Consider the following 21,464-nt stretch of genomic DNA (forward strand, 5'->3'; position numbering starts at 1 on the left):
AAAATACCTTAATCTAAACGAACAAAATCATTTTGGGAAAAAAACTAGTTTATTAACAACATAATCGTAACTAAAAAGTTTTTTTTCTATTATTTTTATTTACACAACAAAAGTGATTACCTCAAAAACAGATTGCTTTTAATTCAAAGTTCTTTCAAAACAGTAAAAAAGCATCAATTAAAATATGCAACAAACCTCTCTTAATTTAAAATATTTTTTTAGAAAGATTTTTCATCGCGTCCAAAAATACACTCTAATTTTTAACGATTGACAAATTTAAATTGTTAATTATTTTCCACAATTTTATTACATTAACCACCGTGATATACAAATTAAGTTCAATGGAAATTTTAAATGTTCCATCAAAAGTGTTTTTAGCGCTATTATATTCTTTAAAATATGTAAATTTGAATAAGCTTAGAATATATTGAGTAACATAAAATGCTTTATTTACGCTAAGGGGAAAAAAAGAACCAAAATGAAACATCAAAATATTTTAAGAATTTTTGCCGATGAAATTGCAACTCAACTCATCTCACTTGCAACTCGGCTGATTAAGTTGCAAATAAGTTTACTGTTCTTTCATTTCTAAACTAGCATTTAAAAAAAATAAGAAAGAAAGAAACATCAATAACAATTAAAGGAAAAGTTTGTGTGCGTGTCTTCAAAGTTTGGACAGCGGGAGCAACTGTCTTAGCCCCGATCCTAAAATTCGTTCAAAAAATTTTAATTAGGCCGTTAGGAACGAACATTTTGGAGCCGTTTGGAACGCTGGAAGGAAATTTTCTCATAAATTCATTATTACAAAACCTGCAGACGATATCTGTTTCAATAATTTAAAAGATAACATCAGTGATGCTTACTGACTTACAGCTCTATTTAATGAAGAAAAAAAATTCTCTAGGAATTGATTGCACGTTCATTCACTTCATTAATTATATTTTATTTCTCATTTTTCTCATATATTTCCATGGTTAGAATGACGGCAAGGGGATTCTAACCCATGATCGGTCTACCGAGGATCTTTTTACGTCAACACTGTGGTCGATGCAAGCCAGATGCGATATTCGTATCGACCAGCCATAGCTGGGATTCGAACCAGGCTCGCCTCATTGGAGGTAACTTAACAAATTACAATGACGTTTCGCACATCTCACGAAATATTTCTCTTTTAAAGCCTTGAATCATATAATTAGCTTTACTGAACATCAGTTGTTTAACAGTTGGAACAAATATAGCAATTTCAGTAAATTGGTAAAAGATAGCGATAATCGTAAATAAAAAAATAAAAAATATAGTAAAGCTAGTAGTAGTAATTTCAGTATATATCACATGCGGAAAATATCCGTTTTTCCAGCAAAAAATTGTAATTATAAATGCCATGCAAATTAATTTTTGAAATTCCAATTCCCAGAGTATCGGAAGTACTTCGAATAGTAAGATATTTAGTTGGAAGGTTTATACCTACGGCAAAGTACTTTGTAGATTAAACAGTATATCCACCACAAAAAAACGAAGCAAGATACTTTATTTAAAATAACGTCGAAAAGGAGTTTCAATATAAGTAACATCCTTCGGGAGTTGATAATGTTTATATATTATATTTTAATAACTATTATGTAAGTAAAATTTTTAATTAACAACAGTGATGTTTTCTTTTTCTATTTTAGAATTCGCATGTTTGAATTCACGTTGCGGTTTTTTTTGTTTCACGAAATTTATTTACGAGAAAAAATTTGAATATAAAAATATTAATTCAGGAAATATGTATTTCTGTATACAACCAGGTATGTTAATGCTTATAATTTTTAAATCAGCAATGTCTTAAATCCTCCGAACAAAAGACTAAATTTGCTGATTGATAAAGATCCAATTATTAAATAAATTATTCTGATTATCTAATTAATTCTGATTGGCTTGTTTTTCTTTCGAACTAAATAAAAAATCATTCCATATTTTGAATTTAGTCCTACATAAAACATACATGATAATCAAACACAAATAGAATATGCAGCATAAAATATGTTGAACTACTTCTTCAATAAATTTTCCGAGGCCATAACTATCATAGCCTCATTTAAATATTAATATATATATTTGGAAATGATTAAAAATAAAACTTATTTTTTGGCATGCTTTCAATTTTATGCACGGCGCAAAAGGTCACTGTGCGCAATAAAATTCCTAATTCCCCTCAGTGAATAATTCTTAAGTTTTGAAATAAAATATGAACCATTTCAATTTTTATTTCCTCAGTCTGAATCTCAGCTTTCGAAAAAAGCAATTCACAAATAACGATCCCATATTTTCGTGTAGTTTTGGCAAATAAAAGAGTTACTCGATGCGTCTTTTTATTCTAACATGGCAAAATGCCAAATATAGATAATAAAATTTAGATTGCATGTAATAATTCATTAAATTGAAAAATATTAATAATAGAACAGTAAATGTTATACTAAGACACAAAAAATCTAAATTAACAACAATAAAAATATAAAAGTACAAATAAAATGAAAGATTAAGAAGATAATTTTTTTTTTTTTTCATGTTTTAAGATTCAAAACTTCTAAGTTTTTAGAGAACGATCTTAGATGATTGCTCTGGGGAATAATTTTTTTGTTGCATTCATACAAATACTTCATCTTGCCAGATTCGGGTGGGGGATTTCAAATCAGTTTTGCTCCTAATTTTTTTAAAGTGACATTTAAAGTCTTTTTTTCGAAGGGTACAAGTTTAAAAACGTAATATATAACAGAGGTCGTGTAAATTTGGCGACAAACTTATAGGGAAGTTAGAAAATATCATTAGAATTGAAGTAGCATAGAATGCCGTTGTACGAAGCTAGGGGTGCTTCCCTATTATGACCCTCAGAAGCACACAAAGAAACACTTCACAATAGGGAAGCTCTTCAAGTGGCGTATAACATTTACGGGCATGGATTTCCAAGCAATTTCAATCTTGATGATGTGTCCTAACTCTTCTAGAAGTTCGTCCTGTTTGCATACCTGCCAACTCTTCCGGATTTTCCGGAAGATTTTATTTTCATATTTAAAGTGGTAGCAATACTCAGGTTATTCCAATTAACTTTTTGAATTATAATGATAATTATAAATGAGTTTGACCACCACTACATATAAATAATTACAATAAATATATGAAACCATAATAATCCATGCCCAAACGAATTACAACGGGATCAAAATATAAATATATTTTTGAGTCAGATTGTTTTTCGTTTATTGTTTTACAACCACTCTGAAAATCCATTCTCGGAAAGAGTGAAAGTTGGCAGGTATGTGTTTGGCTATGTTTAATGTAACAGATTTGCTTTTTGTTTTCACTTTAATTTTTAGACAAATAATCCACATAATCAAATAGTTTTGAGACTGTTTGCATGATTTTTATTTCAAATTAGATTATGGTAAATAAAATAAAGCGAAGATAATATATAACTATAATAAAGTAGTACTATAATAAAGTAATGTTTTCTTCTTATACAGCTACTCTACTACTTACTACTTACTTGATTATTACTAACTTACTACCAACTTACTACTAATATTACTTACTTGATTCATCAACTAAGAGCTTAGAAGTGCTAAATCCGGTGATGCGAAAGAAAAAAACCATGACTAACGATAAAGACTTTGAAAAGTCATATATGATCTTATGGATTAATTAAGGTAAAACTAAGGATTATTGAATTGATTTGAATTCATACAGTTTATAAAAATAGATTGTTTTGGCATAAAATAAGTATGCTAGACAGAAAGCAGTGAAATCTCGACCAAAGAATTCATTAAAATTATTAAAAAAAATGACTTCAATTCCAGTTAAAATCGTAATTCGCAGGCTATAAAACTCATTATTACCTAAATAAAAAATACTTTTGCCTGTGATCATTTATTCTATCATAGTAAAATATAACTTTAGGCGGTCAGGCCAAACTGAAAGATATTGTGGGTAACACTGGAAAAGAATTTTAAGCCAACAGGCATCAGTGTGTGTGTGTATATATATATACTCCTCGTCGGTAAGTTTGTTTTCTGCTTTCTTTTATCTCAAACTCTTTTTCAAATGCATTTTTATTTTTTAGCTATATAGACGCCTTATGAAGAGTAATTTTTATTTGGAAATATTGCATTTACCATCGTAAAGGAATGCGTCCTGATGAAAACCTTTACGCTTTTCCATTAAAAATTTTCTGTTTTATTTTATTTTATAATTCTTCTTTGTTTATATATATATATATATATATATATATATATATATATATATATATATATATATATATATATATATATATATATATATATATATATATATATATATATATATATATATATATAATACAAAAATAATAAATACTTTTGTATTAATAAAAGAATTAAAACTCTTTCGGTTTCATAAAATGTCTTTGTTATAGAGTAAGGGTAGAGATATTCTATTTTGGGAATTCAAGGCTGAAAACATACCATTGAATAATAATTAGATTTATATTTGAAAGGAGGAGTTATTTTTAGAATCCTGTCCCTCTTTCACTTCCATATTAGGAAGCATTAAATGATTTTTCATAGTGCGTAGAGTTACAAAGACATGTACGACTGGAACATAATTACACCAATCTCTGTACTATTTAATGCAAGATCGAAGGTTTTCGCACGTCTCTTGTTGAATAATGTCCAATAAACATCTGCCGGAACCATCCGTAGTTTCGTCCACACCCCCTCCTTTGCGGAGTGGGGATATGAACTGTTATAACCACCAGCATATCTTTTAATAAACCTTTTGATAACTTATTATGGCTTTGACTGCATTTCTTAAGATGAATACACCAATGATAACACAGATGTAGCCCTGTTATTATATATATATATATATATATATATATATATATATATATATATATATATATATATATATATATATATATATATATATATATATATATATATATATATATATATATATATAGTTTTTTTTTAACATTTGTTACATTTAATGTAACAATCGAACAAAGAACTATGACAGTATTTAAATTAATTTAAAATAATAAAAGCATTTGAATATTTACTATCATTAGTTTCATCAATTAGTTTAATCTTCTCTTTCATTTAGTTATTGATAATCCGTGAGGGTATAATGAAAAATATTGAACGCTATTATTTTCCAATTGCCCTTTCAAAAACAGCCATTACTTTTGAATTACTCTGATTTAGTTGAAAACATCGATTATTAAACTGTTTCTCTTTTAATCTCTTTTTATTGAGTCTATTTACTGTTTTCACATTTTTCCACAAGTTTTCTACTTTTTCCTTCGCTGTTCCTTATTTTATTCAAAAAGAATTTATAAATTTTGCAAAATTTTAGTAACAGGCCACACGCAGCCCGATACAGACGGATAGGTCAGGCCTTCTTCAGGCATGTATGACAAGTTCGCTTCTGCACAAATTGCACCATGTGAAGAAAGTACTAAAAATAATGACAAAAAAAAATCAAAGAGTTAAGTAAAACAATGTGTAATATTAAAATAAGTCAAATTTTATAAATTTGACTTATTTTATATATAAATTAGACTTATTTTATAGTATAAATATGCGCCTTTCAAATTAAACTAATAGACGCACCTGATGAAAATTTAATTAAAAAATGCCTTGAGCGTTATCCCTTGGGTGAATTTTCGACATTGAAGTTTGCAAAAGCCGAATAAAATTTCTTCAAATTTAATGAATCCAAAAGATTTTTAAATTTTTGAAATTTCTGAAATCAAAGTTACAGATTTGTATAAACGGAAGAGAAAATTAATACTATTTCATTAGGAAAATTCCGATAACCATTAATTGTATTTCATTTCCCAAATCTGTAATTACTAAGGAATAGATATTAAGTGCAAAAACTCAATGAGTGTGTCTCTAATTACTATAAAATGAGCGAAATCGTAAGAGCTTATATGAAATATTTATTCAAATTAAAGTAGTAATAACTGATATTTAATGCATTGCATTTAAAACTAGTAAATGTGGATATAGTACTGAAACTTAGCTCAGAATTTTTCAATTTCGAATAATACATGAATTTTTTATTTTTTTTTTAAATTAAGCCATGCAACTAAAACTTTGAAATGCTATAACTAGATAATTCTACAACTAACCGAACGTGGAACCCTAGCGGTAGGTGCTAGAACTAGACAATCTTAAAATAGAGCAAAACGTTAATTTAAAATGTTAAATTTTCTAAAACAGGTATTTTAAAGTTATATTGTTTTTACAATATCACACAACATTGATAATAACAATACTAATAGTGGAAATAAATGTTTCTTCGTTGCTTTATCTTTTTTCATTTATTATTAAAAGTGTTCACAAAATCCTGTGAAAGATTGAACTACCCAAATAAATTTGATTTAATTCACATTTGTCACAATTTTTAAATAGTAATAGTGAGGCAATTCAATGCAAGAACATTTTTAAAAACAACGTAAGTAATTTGTTTCAAAGACATTGACGTTTCATAAAAATGTGAGTAAATTATAGAAGAAAAAAAAGTTCCAGTCAACAACATAAATTCATTTACCATAGGGTGACTAAAAAAGTAGCCTAAGACAGTTATAACTGCGCTGAAGAGAAACGTTAGTATGTTATCAATGTAACGAAATCAAACTGTGTTATAAACTAAATATGTGTTATAAACGAAATAAATTTATAACGCAAAAATTTTTTCAAAGAATCACATAAAAACTTACACAATACACAAGTCTTTTTAGCACAAAATGACTAAACAATCATACAATAGACTACTGACTTATGCAAGATTTGGAAGGTCTAGGAGTTACCTTAATACTTTAATATCTTTAAATACTACAAACATAAAATTTTTTTACTTATCTATATTTCGCGATAACATAGATGCATATCGTAATCTATAAACAAAATATTAGTCACTGGTAACAATGATTTAAAGTATCTAACTAGTGCAAAAACATGATTTTGGGTCAATATTTTTTTTAATTGAGTTAATTATAAATTTAAAATCTTTGTACTCTTAGCTTTCGAAAAATACTCGACTTTTATTGTTACTCTAATTATTTACTAAGTTATAGCAGTTTTTGTGCAAAAGGATAACAGTGGATAAACTAATAATTTTATTTCCTTGAATACGTTTTTCTCAGAATCAGACTTTTCACATTTTACACTACCTTAAACACGATTTCTCATGTTGTATTTAAAATAATTATCTACAATTTATCAAGAATGTTTATGATAGTACACATGTTTTGAGGAACAGAACAGACAAGAGAAAAAAAAGTAGAATTTTATTTTTTTATGCAGGTTTTTTCTCAAAGACAAGTCCGGAAATTTTTAAAAGAAATTTTTTTTTAACTACATTGATTCCTAACTCAGTAGTATATGCACTTGCCTTTAGGATAATAGTTCAAAACATAGTTGATAGCCTTCTAAATAAAATCCTGAAAGGTTTTATTATTTTAGTATTTTAGGATTTTTTGTACAATATTTAGCGTACATTTAAAAAATGCCTTATTTTCACCTAAAAACAGCCGTTTAAAAAAATACTAATATCATAAATAATTTTTTTCTGCCAGTTTTATAAATTTTATGTTAATATTTCAAAAAAAAGTTGTCACAACTAGTTCGATACCTTAAGTTGAGTTATCTAGAACTGAATACAGTCTTCAATAATAGTTTTTTTTTTTTTTTTTTTTTTTGTACTACTTTCTGAAAAAGGAAAACAAAGTTGTTGTTTTAACAATAAAGAGATTCCTCTAAAAATGAAAGAGCATAAAGAAAAATTTATTACAGTAATTAAAAATACTCTTAACATATATCAAGATCAAAACACTCAGCATGTTGAGATATGACAAAAGGGGTTCGTTTAGGATGTATCTAAAAAGGGGGTGGGGAATCAGCTGGTGAGATACGAGTGGGTGGTAATTGACAGAGTATTAAGTAGTATCAAAAAAGAGGATTCTCTTACGAGTCATGGTGACGTTAGGGTTGGCGGCGGAGGAGGTAGAGTTCTGTTGTCGCTGAAGTAGTTGGTAGACGGGAAAAAGTCGCCCATCCTCTTTGATATGAAGCTGGACAACGGAGAGTTTTCTCACGATCGTCATTGGCCATAGCCAGCCGAGGAACGACCCTCGGTAGAACGTCGGCCGGCGGCTGCGAAGCCAACCGATCAATGGATCTGTGTACGCGTATAACAGCCCGCTCGCCTCTCTCAAAATTGGGGGCAAGGGGAAGGGTAAATAAGCGCAGGCGCCCTGGTACTAGCCCGCGCATCTTACGTTTTTCATCACTTATCTCACCCTTCCTCTTTCCCCTAACGAAAATTTTACACTCGCGACCCTCCCCTCTCCTCTGAAGCCTCTCAAATCCTCCAAATTACCGTTCATCATATCTCTCTTCGTTTCAAAACGTTCAACGGATGAAAAGGAACGACATTAATGTGGAGTGTTTGCATTCTGCTACATTTGGGATGTTACGGTTGCTATGCCGATTTTTAGACAATTTTGCAACGCCTAGTCAAAAGAGACTGACTAAAAAAATTCGAAAGTTTTTATTTTCATTCAATCTGACTCAAGTCTAAATATGAAAAGAAAAATTAATCAAGTTTAAGTTAAACAATAAGTTGATTAATTACAAAAATAATCGATGAACTTTATTTTTTAATCAAATACTAGTAAAAATAATTGCAAAATGTTTATTTAAAAATGAAGCATAAAAAAGGGGAACTGACGCCAAGAAATGGAGTTGAATAACTAAAAAAAATCAATTTTTTATATTTTTTTTACTCTATTTTTAATAACCATACATTAATCTTAATTAAATGATGTAAAAAAAATTTTAAAAATTCTGATGAATTAACTCGGTGTTTATTTTACGAAAATTTAAAATATTTCTTCAATTACTTTTTTTATTCAAAAAATCTGATTAATTTTATTTATTTTTTATTTAAAACGGATTTCTTTATTTTAAAAAAATACTTTAAAAATTCTTAGTTTATAATCAATTAAATTTAATAAATATAATTGAAATATTAATAAATAGATAATTAACACTAGAAAGACGGAAAATTAGTATATGCCTATATTGCCAAAAAGCAGTCAAAATGACTGGATTGTGAATGAGTAAATAAATTTGTTTAAAATAAATTTTTTAAATTTTTTATAATATTTACAGTTATATAACAAGTTATTAGTAAATATTAACAATAAAAAAAAATTATATGCTGTACAAAAAGTCACAAAATTCTAAGAAATTGTGTCATTATATACACTGTTTTTCTAATTTAAATTGAAAGCAGTCAAAATGACTTCCTTAGGCAATCTAGTGTTAATAATTCTTTTTAAGCAATATCACTACATTAAAAATTGTTTCATAATTTCAGTAAGTCATGTTGCAAACAAATGCATGATTTAAATTTAAGGAAAAATAAATAGAATTGCATCATTATTAACTAATGAAAAACATGCTAAAATAAACAAACCACAAAAAGAATTTCAAAGATTTTTTTTGTTAGTTATTGCATTATACTTTATCTTACTGCAGGCTGGCAAACCTTTCTGTATAGAATAACAAAGCCCATCAAATAAAAATATTACAAAATTGCACTACAAGAAATTAAATCTGAATTTAATCAGATTAACAGCTCTTTTTAAGCTATGTTATAATAATTTCCTTCTAACACATTAAATACTTTTAACCTACAAAACTTGCAATATTAAAATAAAATGCGTCTTAGATTGTGTTTTAAAAAAAGGATTTTGTTGGCATCATGTTTTTTTGCGAAACAATCCATGTTCAATGACTACTTTTTACAGATGTATGATATAAATTTTAAAAAAACAGTACTAAATTTTAGCTTTGCTCTTAATTTAAATTCAGAAAATCCGAAAGAATTTTAAGATCTTTTAAAAACACATTTAAAAAGTGCTTTAATTTATTACCTTAATAAACACCAAGTACTAATGTAATTTTGTCAAAGGAATTATTGTAAAAAGAAATTAAATTAGCACAATGAATAATTAATGATTTGCTTTTCAAAATAAATCATTTGATTTTGAATAATGATTTAAATAAAATAAAAAACCAAGTGTTACTGTTATCGCAAAATTAGTTACAATGAATGAATTGGAAAGAAATTTTGATGAATCCGCTTCTTGAAATTTCCTAGAAACACCATACGTAGTAATAAAATTAAGTACAGTAACGATAAAATGAAAGACATCATTCGAAAAGAATTTAGTTCAAAATATCGGAATCATATAAACGTTTAATTGGTGAGTGGTTATACTCAAATACGCCAATTTAGTGCTAAGTGTTAATTTATTTACAAAATCTAACACAAAAACGCAATTCCGTTTAAAGAATGCTTTTTAATCGCAATTTATTATTTTTTATTTATTTAATGATTATCGAAAAAAATTTCGATTGTAAGAAATGCACTTTTTTACACAATTTTAAACAATGTAATTTTAAATGACATTATAAAAAAAATTAAACGAAATCAGATTCGTAAAATTTCAAAAAATGCATAATTTTTATATTCTCATTTCTCAGAGACAGCTCGACTTATTCAGTTCGGATTTTTGATTTTTAACATTTCATATTACACAGTTTAAGATGTTAAAAATTTATATACTCTATAATTCTAAATTTTTCAACCATTAATTAATGAAATAAAACAATATAATGAAATTATAAAATAGCTAGTGTAATAAAGCAACGTGCAAATAGCTGTGGATTCTTTTCAAGGGTTCCAAAGATATGGCGAAATACACAAAAAGTAAAATTAACATTGGGGCAAAAATTTTCGACCACTCTCTCCTGGACAAAAGTATATTTCTCCAACTGAGAATATACTTTATCAGATTGCGGATACCCTTACATTTTAATGATCAAGAATCCAAATCAGTCGCATAAAACGTATGTTTCATCAGAGAAAATCATTTTTAGTGTCTGATTTTATAATTTAAAAGTCAAAATATAAAAGTATAAATATAAATAAAAATAATAAAAGTATAAATTAAAAGTCAGCAATAATTATAAATTAATTACCGTATTTGAGCGCAACCATTCAAGTTTATATTTGCCGCAATTTCATAGGCATTTTGATGAAAATATTTTGATGAAAATTTTTCAAGGACTAATCTTCAGAAAATAATAATGATTAATTCTTTTTTGAAAAATGTATACAAGTTTAAAAAGTTCCCTGATAATTGCGTTAGTAGCAGTGTGCTCTGTAACATTATAAACAGCATTAGTCAAATTTTAAACCAATTTTCGAAATATGTAATTAAGTGCATTTTTTCTGCGTTTAAATAAATCTACAATAAAAATCTTTATTTTATAATCAAATTTAACAAATTCAGAAAAACTTCAAAAGTAACCATTGACAGCAAATAATATTTTAACACGGGGATACAAATCTTCCCTTATTTTTAAATTTTAAAACTATCATTACAACGAGTCAAAAATATTGCACATTAGTATTGTAGAATAAATCAAAAATTAACTCAAATTACCCCATTAAGAAAAATATTTTTAAGATAATTGAAAATGCATTATCACTTTTGGTATTACTTTTAGATTAGGCACAAAGAAAAAAAACTTTTTATTTCATAAAATGTAATCTTTTTTCTTTGGAGAAGATTCTTAGCACTTTAAAAAGTTTATTGCTACCTTTTCACTTTTTCATGATAAATAAACAAAAAAAATACTGCTCCTAAAAAAGGAGACCAAAACAAATAACGAAAGCGGCAGAGATATTCGCTCAAGAAATAAATATTTGATGAGAAAAGGAAGCTGATTTTTTATAAATATATATGAAAGTTCTGACAAAAAGCTTCGCAGCGATTTTTCATCGTCTGTATCTCTCGGCTTGGGAGTAGCGAGAAAGGACCCGTTCATAACGCCCTGGTAAGCATAACTCCATCGATCTGGGGCTTTTACCAAAAATAACATTCGGTACACATCGGAGATTCAGCTACGCATCCATTTGCTGAAACACTTTTTTATTACTTTCAACTGCGTTATTTCAATGTTTGGTAACATGGGACTCATAAATATTTAACCATCATATTGAACTATACATTTTTATTCACTTTTAAAGATTGGTAAGAACAATAACAATGTAAACATTATACTAAATAGTCTGTATGCATTAATAATAAAATACTTAATCCAATTACATCTAATGGTCATTAAAATATCAATATATTACTAAACTTTACACTTACCACTCGCTTCGCTCACCAATCCCACAAATGCTACAATTTTTGTTTCTTGACAATATAACAAGAAGCGTAGCCGAATTATTCAACAAAAAATAAGCACCTATTAACCACTTTTCAAGCACTCAAAAAACATTTTTAAGCTCTTCAAAAAAATATAATTTGGCAGGGTTGGAAAGTTATTGGAATTGACGGTTTTATCTTGTTTTAACCGTCATGTCAAAAACCATGAAATTTTGAATCATGCAAAACGAATGGCGTTTTCATACGCTAAGGACTGACAATACGCCGAAATAGATTGGGGTTGAGTGAATTGTGAAAACGTTGAATAGAATAATGTGAACTGTGTCTTTTTGCATAATTCGAAGCAAAAATCAACATGGTAAAGAAAAAATCTCATTTTGAAAGAGGGAATATCAAGCACTTTTTAAAAACACCCCATGAAAAAAGCACCTTTAGAATATAGCACCTTAAGAATATAAATGATTGAATAAGGTTCTCTATTTCATTTACAATTTTTCTAACATTATTTCAGTACACCTTAAAGCATCTCAGTACATCTGTTTAAGATAATAAACGAGCAAATTCAAGTGAACAACATTTTTATTTTATATATTTTTATTTTACAACCGTCGTTGAACAGCCGATCCAATTGTATGGTTTTACGACTACTAACGCTCAACTCCGTAGCCTTGTAATTTTGAACAAATTCAGAAGACAAGGAAACTCCTGAATCAGTACTCCCAGAGGTATGATTTGTTATGGGAACATAGAGAATTTTACAATTCGACAGATTTAACGTGCATCAGTCACCATTTACTACACGGGGAGTCCTCGGCCGGCTGGGATCGAACCCACGACCACCTAGACATGGGCCCATAGCCCAGGCTATCCCGGCCTCCACGTGAACAACATGTCGATAATAGGAAAGCGCCCCTAGCAGTTTAAGATGACATTTACGGTCATGGTTTTCTAGATAATTCTTAATCCTTATGATGCGCCCTATTTTCCCTAGAAGTTTGTCGCAATATTTACGGAACACCCTGTATAGACTTGCGGGGGTACTGACTACCCGAAGTACCAACATGTCCCACAAATTTTCTATTAAATTCTACTCAAGTGGTTTTGCAAGCCAATCGAGATGTAATAAGTGTGTGAGAATTCATATTGCCAGTCACATATTCCACGAGCACAATGAACTGTTTGTCATCTAGAAAAGTAGGGCTGTCAACAGCATCTTCATCACGAAAATGTTTACTAGAAGGCAACAATTAATCATCTAGGATGCAATAAACATGCTGGTTCACGTTGGCGGTCACTTCAGTGAACGGGTCCAATCGATTGTTGAGAAAAGCGCCCACACACAGATAATCCGCACATTACCGTCTAGACAATCTTTAAAATGAAAATAAGATCTTTGCTGGAACAACAGCAACGAGTCTATATGCTTAATTTAACATGACATAATTTATTTTTCGATAATCAAAGTTGATACAAACCAATAATCAACAATTTAGTTAATTGAATAAATAATTAATCGACAAAAACTTAATACAAGGAACTAAACGGTTTAAAATATTATTACATTTAAAGAAATTAACAATGTTGTTGTTTAGTTTTTGATGTCTACAGAATCAAGTTAATGCAAGCTAACAGTCACCAAATTATTTGATAAAATCATTGGACAAGCTTTTGAACTTCAACGATAAAGAAGCCGTTAATGTGCAAATTGCACAACGGCTTTCGAGCTTTAGCACATAAAATTGAAATTTAGTTTTGATTACTAGTGAAATAACTCTGTTAATCAAAAACTTCCCTTCCATAAGACACATAAAATGTGAAAAAAAGTTAACTATAAGAAAAAGCGCAAAATAAATAAAAAAAAATGTCTAAGCTGTTCTTAAAATTTATTGAAAGAATTTGCTATTCATTAAATAATTTTGTTACTTCAATTGTTAATTGGTAAACAACTTCTTACGAAAAGATAATTTATATTTTACTCATTTCTTCACAATTAAACGAGTTTATGAAAGCACGTTAATAATCGATGTCCAATTATGTTTTTTTACATCACAATAAAAATCAATTGCAAGTCCTTTTTTCAATCAAGTCCTTTTTGAGTTGATGGCAAATGTTCGTCTGGTGTCCCGTCAACAAGCCAATAATTAAGACGTAATTACTTGCAGTTAAGCTTCTAAGAAAATAAATAACTCATTAAGCAAATTTCTAAGCTTCTTTGAGCAGAATATGGACTTACAAAATAGTCATGACAATTTTTTAAAAAGAATTATAAAGAAATTTATTTCTGATTCAGCATCTTAAGAAGTACTTCATGAAAAACAAAATATAAGCTTTTGAGTTTTTTAAAGAATAATTAACTGGTAAAGATTTGTAGTTCTGAAGTAGGCAATAGAATGTTCTTTTTTTAAAAAGAAAAGATAGAACGGAAGAATTTTTATAATTTTTTTCAACTTCTTGCAATTTTATTTCTTTTCTAATTTTTTTTAAATTGAATGTTGTAGACTTGACAGGGTTCCCACTCTTTTAACAAAGCAAAAATTAAGCACTTTTAAGAACTCTTTATTGAAAAAATTAAAAACTTTTTTGAAAAATTAAGAACTTATGCAACCAGTGACAGTGCCAATTATTTACCTTTCTAAAAACACCAATAAAAAACAATAATAATAAATAATTTTATTACAATGTAAGCACTGATATAATTGTATTAATTAACAGGGCTCGGCAAAGAAGTACCAGGCTATTTTTGTAAACCCGGGTCGGGTTTTTAGAAGAAAAAATTTTCAGATTGTTAAAAGTTAACGTCATTTAGATTATAAAAGTTAACACATTAAACTAATCTGCATTCCATTTTTAATGATTTCATTGAAATTGAATTGTAAAATTAAGTGTGCAGAAATTAAGATTTGCAATTTTTTTCATGTATACTAAAAAAAAGTAAAAAAAGAAATTTTTTCATGTATAAAAGCTATTTTTTTCATGCATACTAAAAAAAAGTAAATAAAGAAAATTGTCAAAAATATTGAACAATTATTACAGGAAGTTTTTATATTTCGCTACTAGACCAGCAAACGTGTTATAATTACTTTTATGATGAGCTTTAACAAAATTCCAGCCAAACATGTTATTATGAATTAACTTTACATAATGTTACTAAACATTTTGGTGAAAAACATGAACTAATTTTAAAGCAACCAAAAATTGAACAAAAATTAAAAAACAGTATATTAAGCTGCAATGTTAACTGAATAAAATGATTATTAAAATCTGAGGATCTTTTAGTTGAGTAGATTTAAATTTTTATGCAACATTCTGCTTATCCTTAGTGATGGTAAAAAATTAAGGACTTCTAAAAAACTTATACCAAAATTAAGTACTTTTAAAGGCCCGTATTTTCCAAAATAAAAATTAAGCAGTTTTTAAGGACTTTTAAGGACCGTGGGTACCCTGCTTGAAATTTAAGTTTACAACATTCAATTTTACAATGAAAATAAACAATGCACAGCTGCAACTATATGAAATACGCGTTATACGAATCGCAAAAATAGCCTTCCTTATTTCCAGACTTAAACCCCTATGACATCTTTCTGTGAGATTGATAGTAAGATGCCATTTACAAGGGACGTATTTTGATCATTACCAATCTGAAAAACAGTATGCAATTTATTGAAAACGCAAAGTAATGTTAATTGTTTTGCTGATGCACCGCAATCTCTCCATGATACTACAGTGCCATTCGCGTCCATACTTCTTTTTTTAAAGACGGCTTTTTAACCTTTTTTTTATTACTCAGATCCCTTCTTGAAAAAAATTGATTCACTGTTTAAATAATAATTACACACTACACACTGGTAAAATTATCTGTGTTTATGGGTTTAATTCCGATTACTATTGCAAATATTTAATTTGTTAGGATTATTCTCACCTGGTAAAATTTTTATAAGTACCTTTTTTCGGGGGAGGGGGGGGGGTATTAATAAATTTTTAAGTGATTTTAGATTTTAAAACTATTTTTTAAATAAATACATTTTTTTTTAAAAAAAATGCACCTTTAAATGTTTATTTTCTTATAATTTTCAGTTTAAATTATAGAAAAAAAGCTTTCAAGTTGTTTATCAATAAATCATTTTTTTTTAAAAAATTGATAATTAGAGAGAATTACTTTCTGAATCATACTCATAAAACATTACGAGGGGGTAAGTTAAAAATTGTTGGATAAAATTCAGTTATTACATAATATTACACATCGTGATAAATATTTATGATGTTAAGTGAATGTCCTTTCACAACTCAGTGTCCTTTTCAGAAAGGAAGCGCCCTGCCCTTTTTATTCTTAGGGAGAAATCTGCACAGCCAGTATACATTAGTCTCTTTTATTCACAGAATCAAAGGACTTAATTAATCGCAAGTTATCGCAGATATCTTTAAATAGGCCGTTACTATTCAAAGAGCTTCCATCGAAAAGGTGGACTTAAAACATAATACATTATCGGGTTGTCAGCCGCACAAAGAAATCCAGGGATTGGGCAGTGTGGACAACGAATGCGTGGCTCGTGAATTGTAAATACCAAACGTGATAGTTGGCAGATGATCAGTTACTAAACCATTCGCAGAACCAAAAAAAAAGAAAAACGAAGAAATCTTGACTAAGTTCCAATATAAGTGCTACGTGACAGTTTCAAAAATGCATTACGTGTGAAGCAAGATTTATATGTTAACTAACTGCAATATTAATTTTTATATTAAAAGATGACTGAAGCAAAGCTGGTGAAAAAAACTCAAAACACAAAAAAGTAGAAATATACCAAAAAGGATTTCAAAGCATTTCATTTATATCTTTTTAAGTCATCAACGGGAAACAATATTGGCTGGGGTGCTACAGCTTTACAAAATTCATCCATTAAAATTGGAAAAAAAATTACCTACAAGTTACATCACATATCCGTTATATTTTCATCAAAAATTGGAATGTTGGAATTGAACAATTTAATAATGAATGTTGGAAAAATCGGAATGGAGCATCTATGTTTTATTTGATCTAATCTTGATCTCTAACCTAAACACAAATCACCCATTTATTTACAGACAAACTTAAATTTATAGAAAAAACATACTGGGAATTTATTTAAAGAACATTCCAGTTTGTTTATTTTCGCAAAAATTTCAGAAGGATCAGAAGCATAAAACCATAAGATATCAAGATGGGAAAATTAGATATACCTTTCATAGGGAGATAAATTAGTTTCATAAGGGATGTTAATTCTAAAAAAAAAAAGGGGGGGGAGGAGAAAAAAAGTGCTTCATTGAGTAATGGGTAAAATAAAAGAGGTAGAAATAGAAAAAGTTTGATAAATAACATCACAATGACTTCAAGTTAAAATACGTATTACACTTTTTAAAGGCAAGGTTCAGAAAAATAAATTATTGTTAAAAATCGCATGCTAGAGATACAAGTCTAATTTTTAATGAACCTATTTGCACGGAGGAGATACTTTTAGTCCTTGAACAAGAGTTCGGAAATGAAAGGGCGACCGTTAAAGGGTGCTCTAAGCCAGCAATTCCCCTATTTTTGAATAGATAGTGAATTATTTTGAAAATAAAATTGAAGAATGAAACGTTTTCATCTTTTGATTTATAACACACTCATTGCGATAAAAATTAGTGCACTTAGAAAGAGTTGTCAGAATGAAACGAAATTTTACATACGCAAGTACAACGCATATAAGTAAATAATTTTAAAAAATGAAAAGCAAAGTGATTATTTATTCCAAGAAAAAATAAAAAGAATAGAGGTTTTAATACACTCTTGGGCCACCTCTAGTGCCAATGCAAAATGCGATACGGTCAGGCGTCAATCAAATTATCAAAATTAAGGTTAGACGCTCAAGCCATACAGATTTAGTCTTAGAACGAGAAAATCCAATCATTAGATCAAGAATTATTGAAGGTGTTCCATTTCTTTCGCACTGTACTATTCCCTTTGTTACAGACGAGAAATTTTTATTAAACGAAAAACAATATAAACTTTATAGTCAATAAAAATATTGGGACTTATTGATCAGTATTTTGCCAAGGGCCTCTTAATCGAGCCGTGATTCAGTTGCGCGAAGCAACGCCCATAAAAACTCATAAAACAAAATAAAAAGCTGCATAATTTTTTCTCGTTAAAAAAATTAATTAAACCTTCACATTCATAGCAAAAACGCTCGCCTTTAATATGAGTAAGGAAAATGAAGATTGTTAGGAAATTAAAAATACTCTTTTTAACTCAAGCAGAAGATAAAACAAATTAATACTCTCTATGACAACGGCAAAAATATATATCATATTGAGCTTCAAAGAAGAAGAAAAAAAAAAAGGGGGGGGGGGAATTGAACGTTTAATAACAGAGGCAACGACACCATCGAATTTGGTGTTTAACACCTGGAACATGAAAAAGAATTCTATTTTCGATGAATGAGAGAATTAACGTTTCTTAAGAAACAAGAAATAAAATAATTAAGATATGAATATTCAGAGAACCGCTGGAATAAAAAGGCGTTCTGGAACAAAATATGGAGAAAAGAAAAAAGCAGGAATTTGTTCTGAAAAGAAGTTATGTAAAAGATAATTAATCAGGTGACAGATGCGGACTTTTTACAACGTAAAAAACAGTTTTGGCTCTAGATTTTAATTTATTCAATTATGGAGTTGTTTTAGTTTTTTTTTTCACTGATTTTTTTCAATTTCATGCAGTGATAAATGGCTTCTGAATAAAGTATCTAATTCGCGAAAGAATACAATCTTTAACAAAAACTTACATGCGTTAGTGAACTTATTAGAAAACAATCAATGACCTTTATGGTGTGCTAGGATTTACACTAGTTCAAAAATTATGTTTAAATGTACAGTGCACCAAAAAAACAACGGACCACCCTGGATAACTTTTGATCTAATGAACGGATATGCTAGGATTTAATCTTAATGGTCCAAGGGGGTGACTGACCTCAAATATGCTAATTAATTAGTGCAGACGATATTTTAAGTGAAGAAACCCGACACAAAACACATTTTCTCTGAATAAACATACCTTTTTTTCCACGGGTTCAGATTTCTAAATCCCAAAATATAGGGGGTAGTTGCAATCTGGGAAATGTGGTCCCCATAGCAAAGAATATATAGAAAAGAATATCCCCAATATATTCTTTGCCCATAGTTTGCTCAAGAGAGTTATCCGAAGTTTGGATCTCTTAATGTTAATTTTACTTATTGCGTATTTCGCCATATCTCGAGAACTTTATAAGCAAATTGTAAATTTTTTGCACACAATTATAAAATTAGGTTGTCCTAAGATTTTATACAAAAAATAAATTTTAATAAATATTTATTATTTTATTTAATAATCGTCGAATTGTAAGGTATACAATTTTTTTACATCATTTTAAGTATTTTAAGTAATCATTTTAAGTATTAATTTTACATGACGAAATTTAAAATTTGAGCGAAATTAATAGTATTTTTATTTTAAATTTTAAAAATAGAACTTTTTTCAAAAAAAAGCTCGAGATACTTGCGGCTACTCCCTACATTTTGAGGGTTAGAAATCCGAATGTGTCGAAAAGAAAGCATGTTTTATTCAGAGAAAGTACGTTTTTGTGTCTGATTTCGTTAACTTAAAATATTGCCTGCAAAAATTAATTAGCATACTTGAGGTCAATCCCTCGAACCATTAAGATTGAGTCCTAGAACGTAAAGATCCGATCATTAAATCAAAAATTATTTAGGGTGGACCGTTTTTTTCTTTTTTTTTGGAGCATTGTACAAGATTTATTCTTCAAAAAAGACTGTAAGTGTATTTTCCAGTTTATTTTTCTCTAACACAGCAATTATTAACTTCTGCTATACAGACCACCGGTACTACGCAAAGTAGTGCAAAATGGTCCACAAGGCAAATCATTATTTGAAAAATAATTTCTGGCATTATTAAAAGAACTATTTAAAATGCATATTGCTTGAATCATTAAGTGTAGCTAGAATACATAATTTGAGAGGAAAAAACAGATATAATAAACCAAAATAAATACAATATTTTTGTTTAATAATTACTGCAATATTACAGTATTGCAGTACACCGGAATTCCCACAAGTAACCAACAATAAATATGTCAATAAATTTAAATAACATTGGAAATGAATGCACAGTATATTTTACCTACTCTTTTTAATTCTTAATTGATTTCATTGTGTATGTTTTTATTTTTATTAAAAGACACCTTTTTAGTATTTTTATTTCATAATTTTATTGTGAGCACAGTATAAAATTCTACACTTTTACAATATTTATTTTTATGTTTTAAATGACGCTAACTAAAAAAAATTTTAATTAATTATTAATATAATTTAAATGCTTAGTAAACAAATTACAATTGGTTTCTTTCAGGTAAAAGGAAATTTAATATCTTACTTAAGTATCATCCATAAACCCCTCTCCCTTAAAAGTATGAACATACCCTAAGTTCACGTCACATTTTTTTGAACTCATCACAAAGAGCGTACTTTTTTGTACAACATTTACATCATATTTAAACACAAAGTACAACAAATACAAAAAGTTACTTAGATATTTTTTCTTTCCTTTTATGAAATATTATTTTCATAACATGTAAATAAAATATTGACCTTTCAATAAATATAAACTATTTCAATAAACAGTAGCTGAAAATTATTCCGATAGAGCAAGCATATGGCAATCACGCATCGCACAATATTAAAAAACAGAAGAGAAGGAAAAAAAAAAGAGCACAAAAATATCAATAAAATAAATTTTTGCACGAAAGGGCAATTACTGGCGCCGAACTTTGCCATGTCACGTTAAATTTGAGGTGCTGAGCACGTTAACATTTGGGACATAAAACATTACGTATTCGGTTCGACATACTCTGCGAATTATGCTTCACATCACAGTTGATACACCAAAGGGGAATACTAACATACAAAGGGTAAAAGAAACTAAACAGCTCACACCCATACCCAAAGGGTAAAACGACACTTTTAAATAAAGGAATAAGTTCCACAATAGAAAAATATACGGGAAAAGAACTAGTATTTGGTTTACTATGAAATGATTAGAATATATAACTCAAAATATTGACTGAGATGTTTAAACAAGCAAATAATTCTAAAACAAAGCATTTTATTTCGCAGAAACACATTTTAT

At 28.4% G+C, this 21,464-nt stretch overlaps 1 protein-coding gene across 9 annotated transcripts in view; it reads right to left on the reverse strand.

The window, feature by feature from the left end:
• Camta (Calmodulin-binding transcription activator) overlaps positions 1-21,464 on the reverse strand; it is a 161,517-nt gene that overhangs the window by 102,301 nt on the left and 37,752 nt on the right. For 2 of the 9 annotated variants that reach the window (XM_071183333.2, XM_071183332.2), the window contains exon 1: positions 7,993-8,234. The exons of the other annotated variants lie outside the window; for them this stretch is intronic. In XM_071183333.2, coding sequence (XP_071039434.2) covers positions 7,993-8,128 — 136 coding nt within the window. In that variant the 5' untranslated portion in view covers positions 8,129-8,234. Of the gene's footprint in view, positions 1-7,992; positions 8,235-21,464 lie in introns of those variants that run through there. 9 annotated transcript variants of the gene reach the window in all.

Source organism: Parasteatoda tepidariorum, chromosome 7 (genome assembly GCF_982258835.1).
Source record: "Parasteatoda tepidariorum strain Cologne lab strain chromosome 7, Ptep-v5.0, whole genome shotgun sequence".
Lineage (NCBI taxonomy): Eukaryota > Metazoa > Arthropoda > Arachnida > Araneae > Theridiidae > Parasteatoda > Parasteatoda tepidariorum.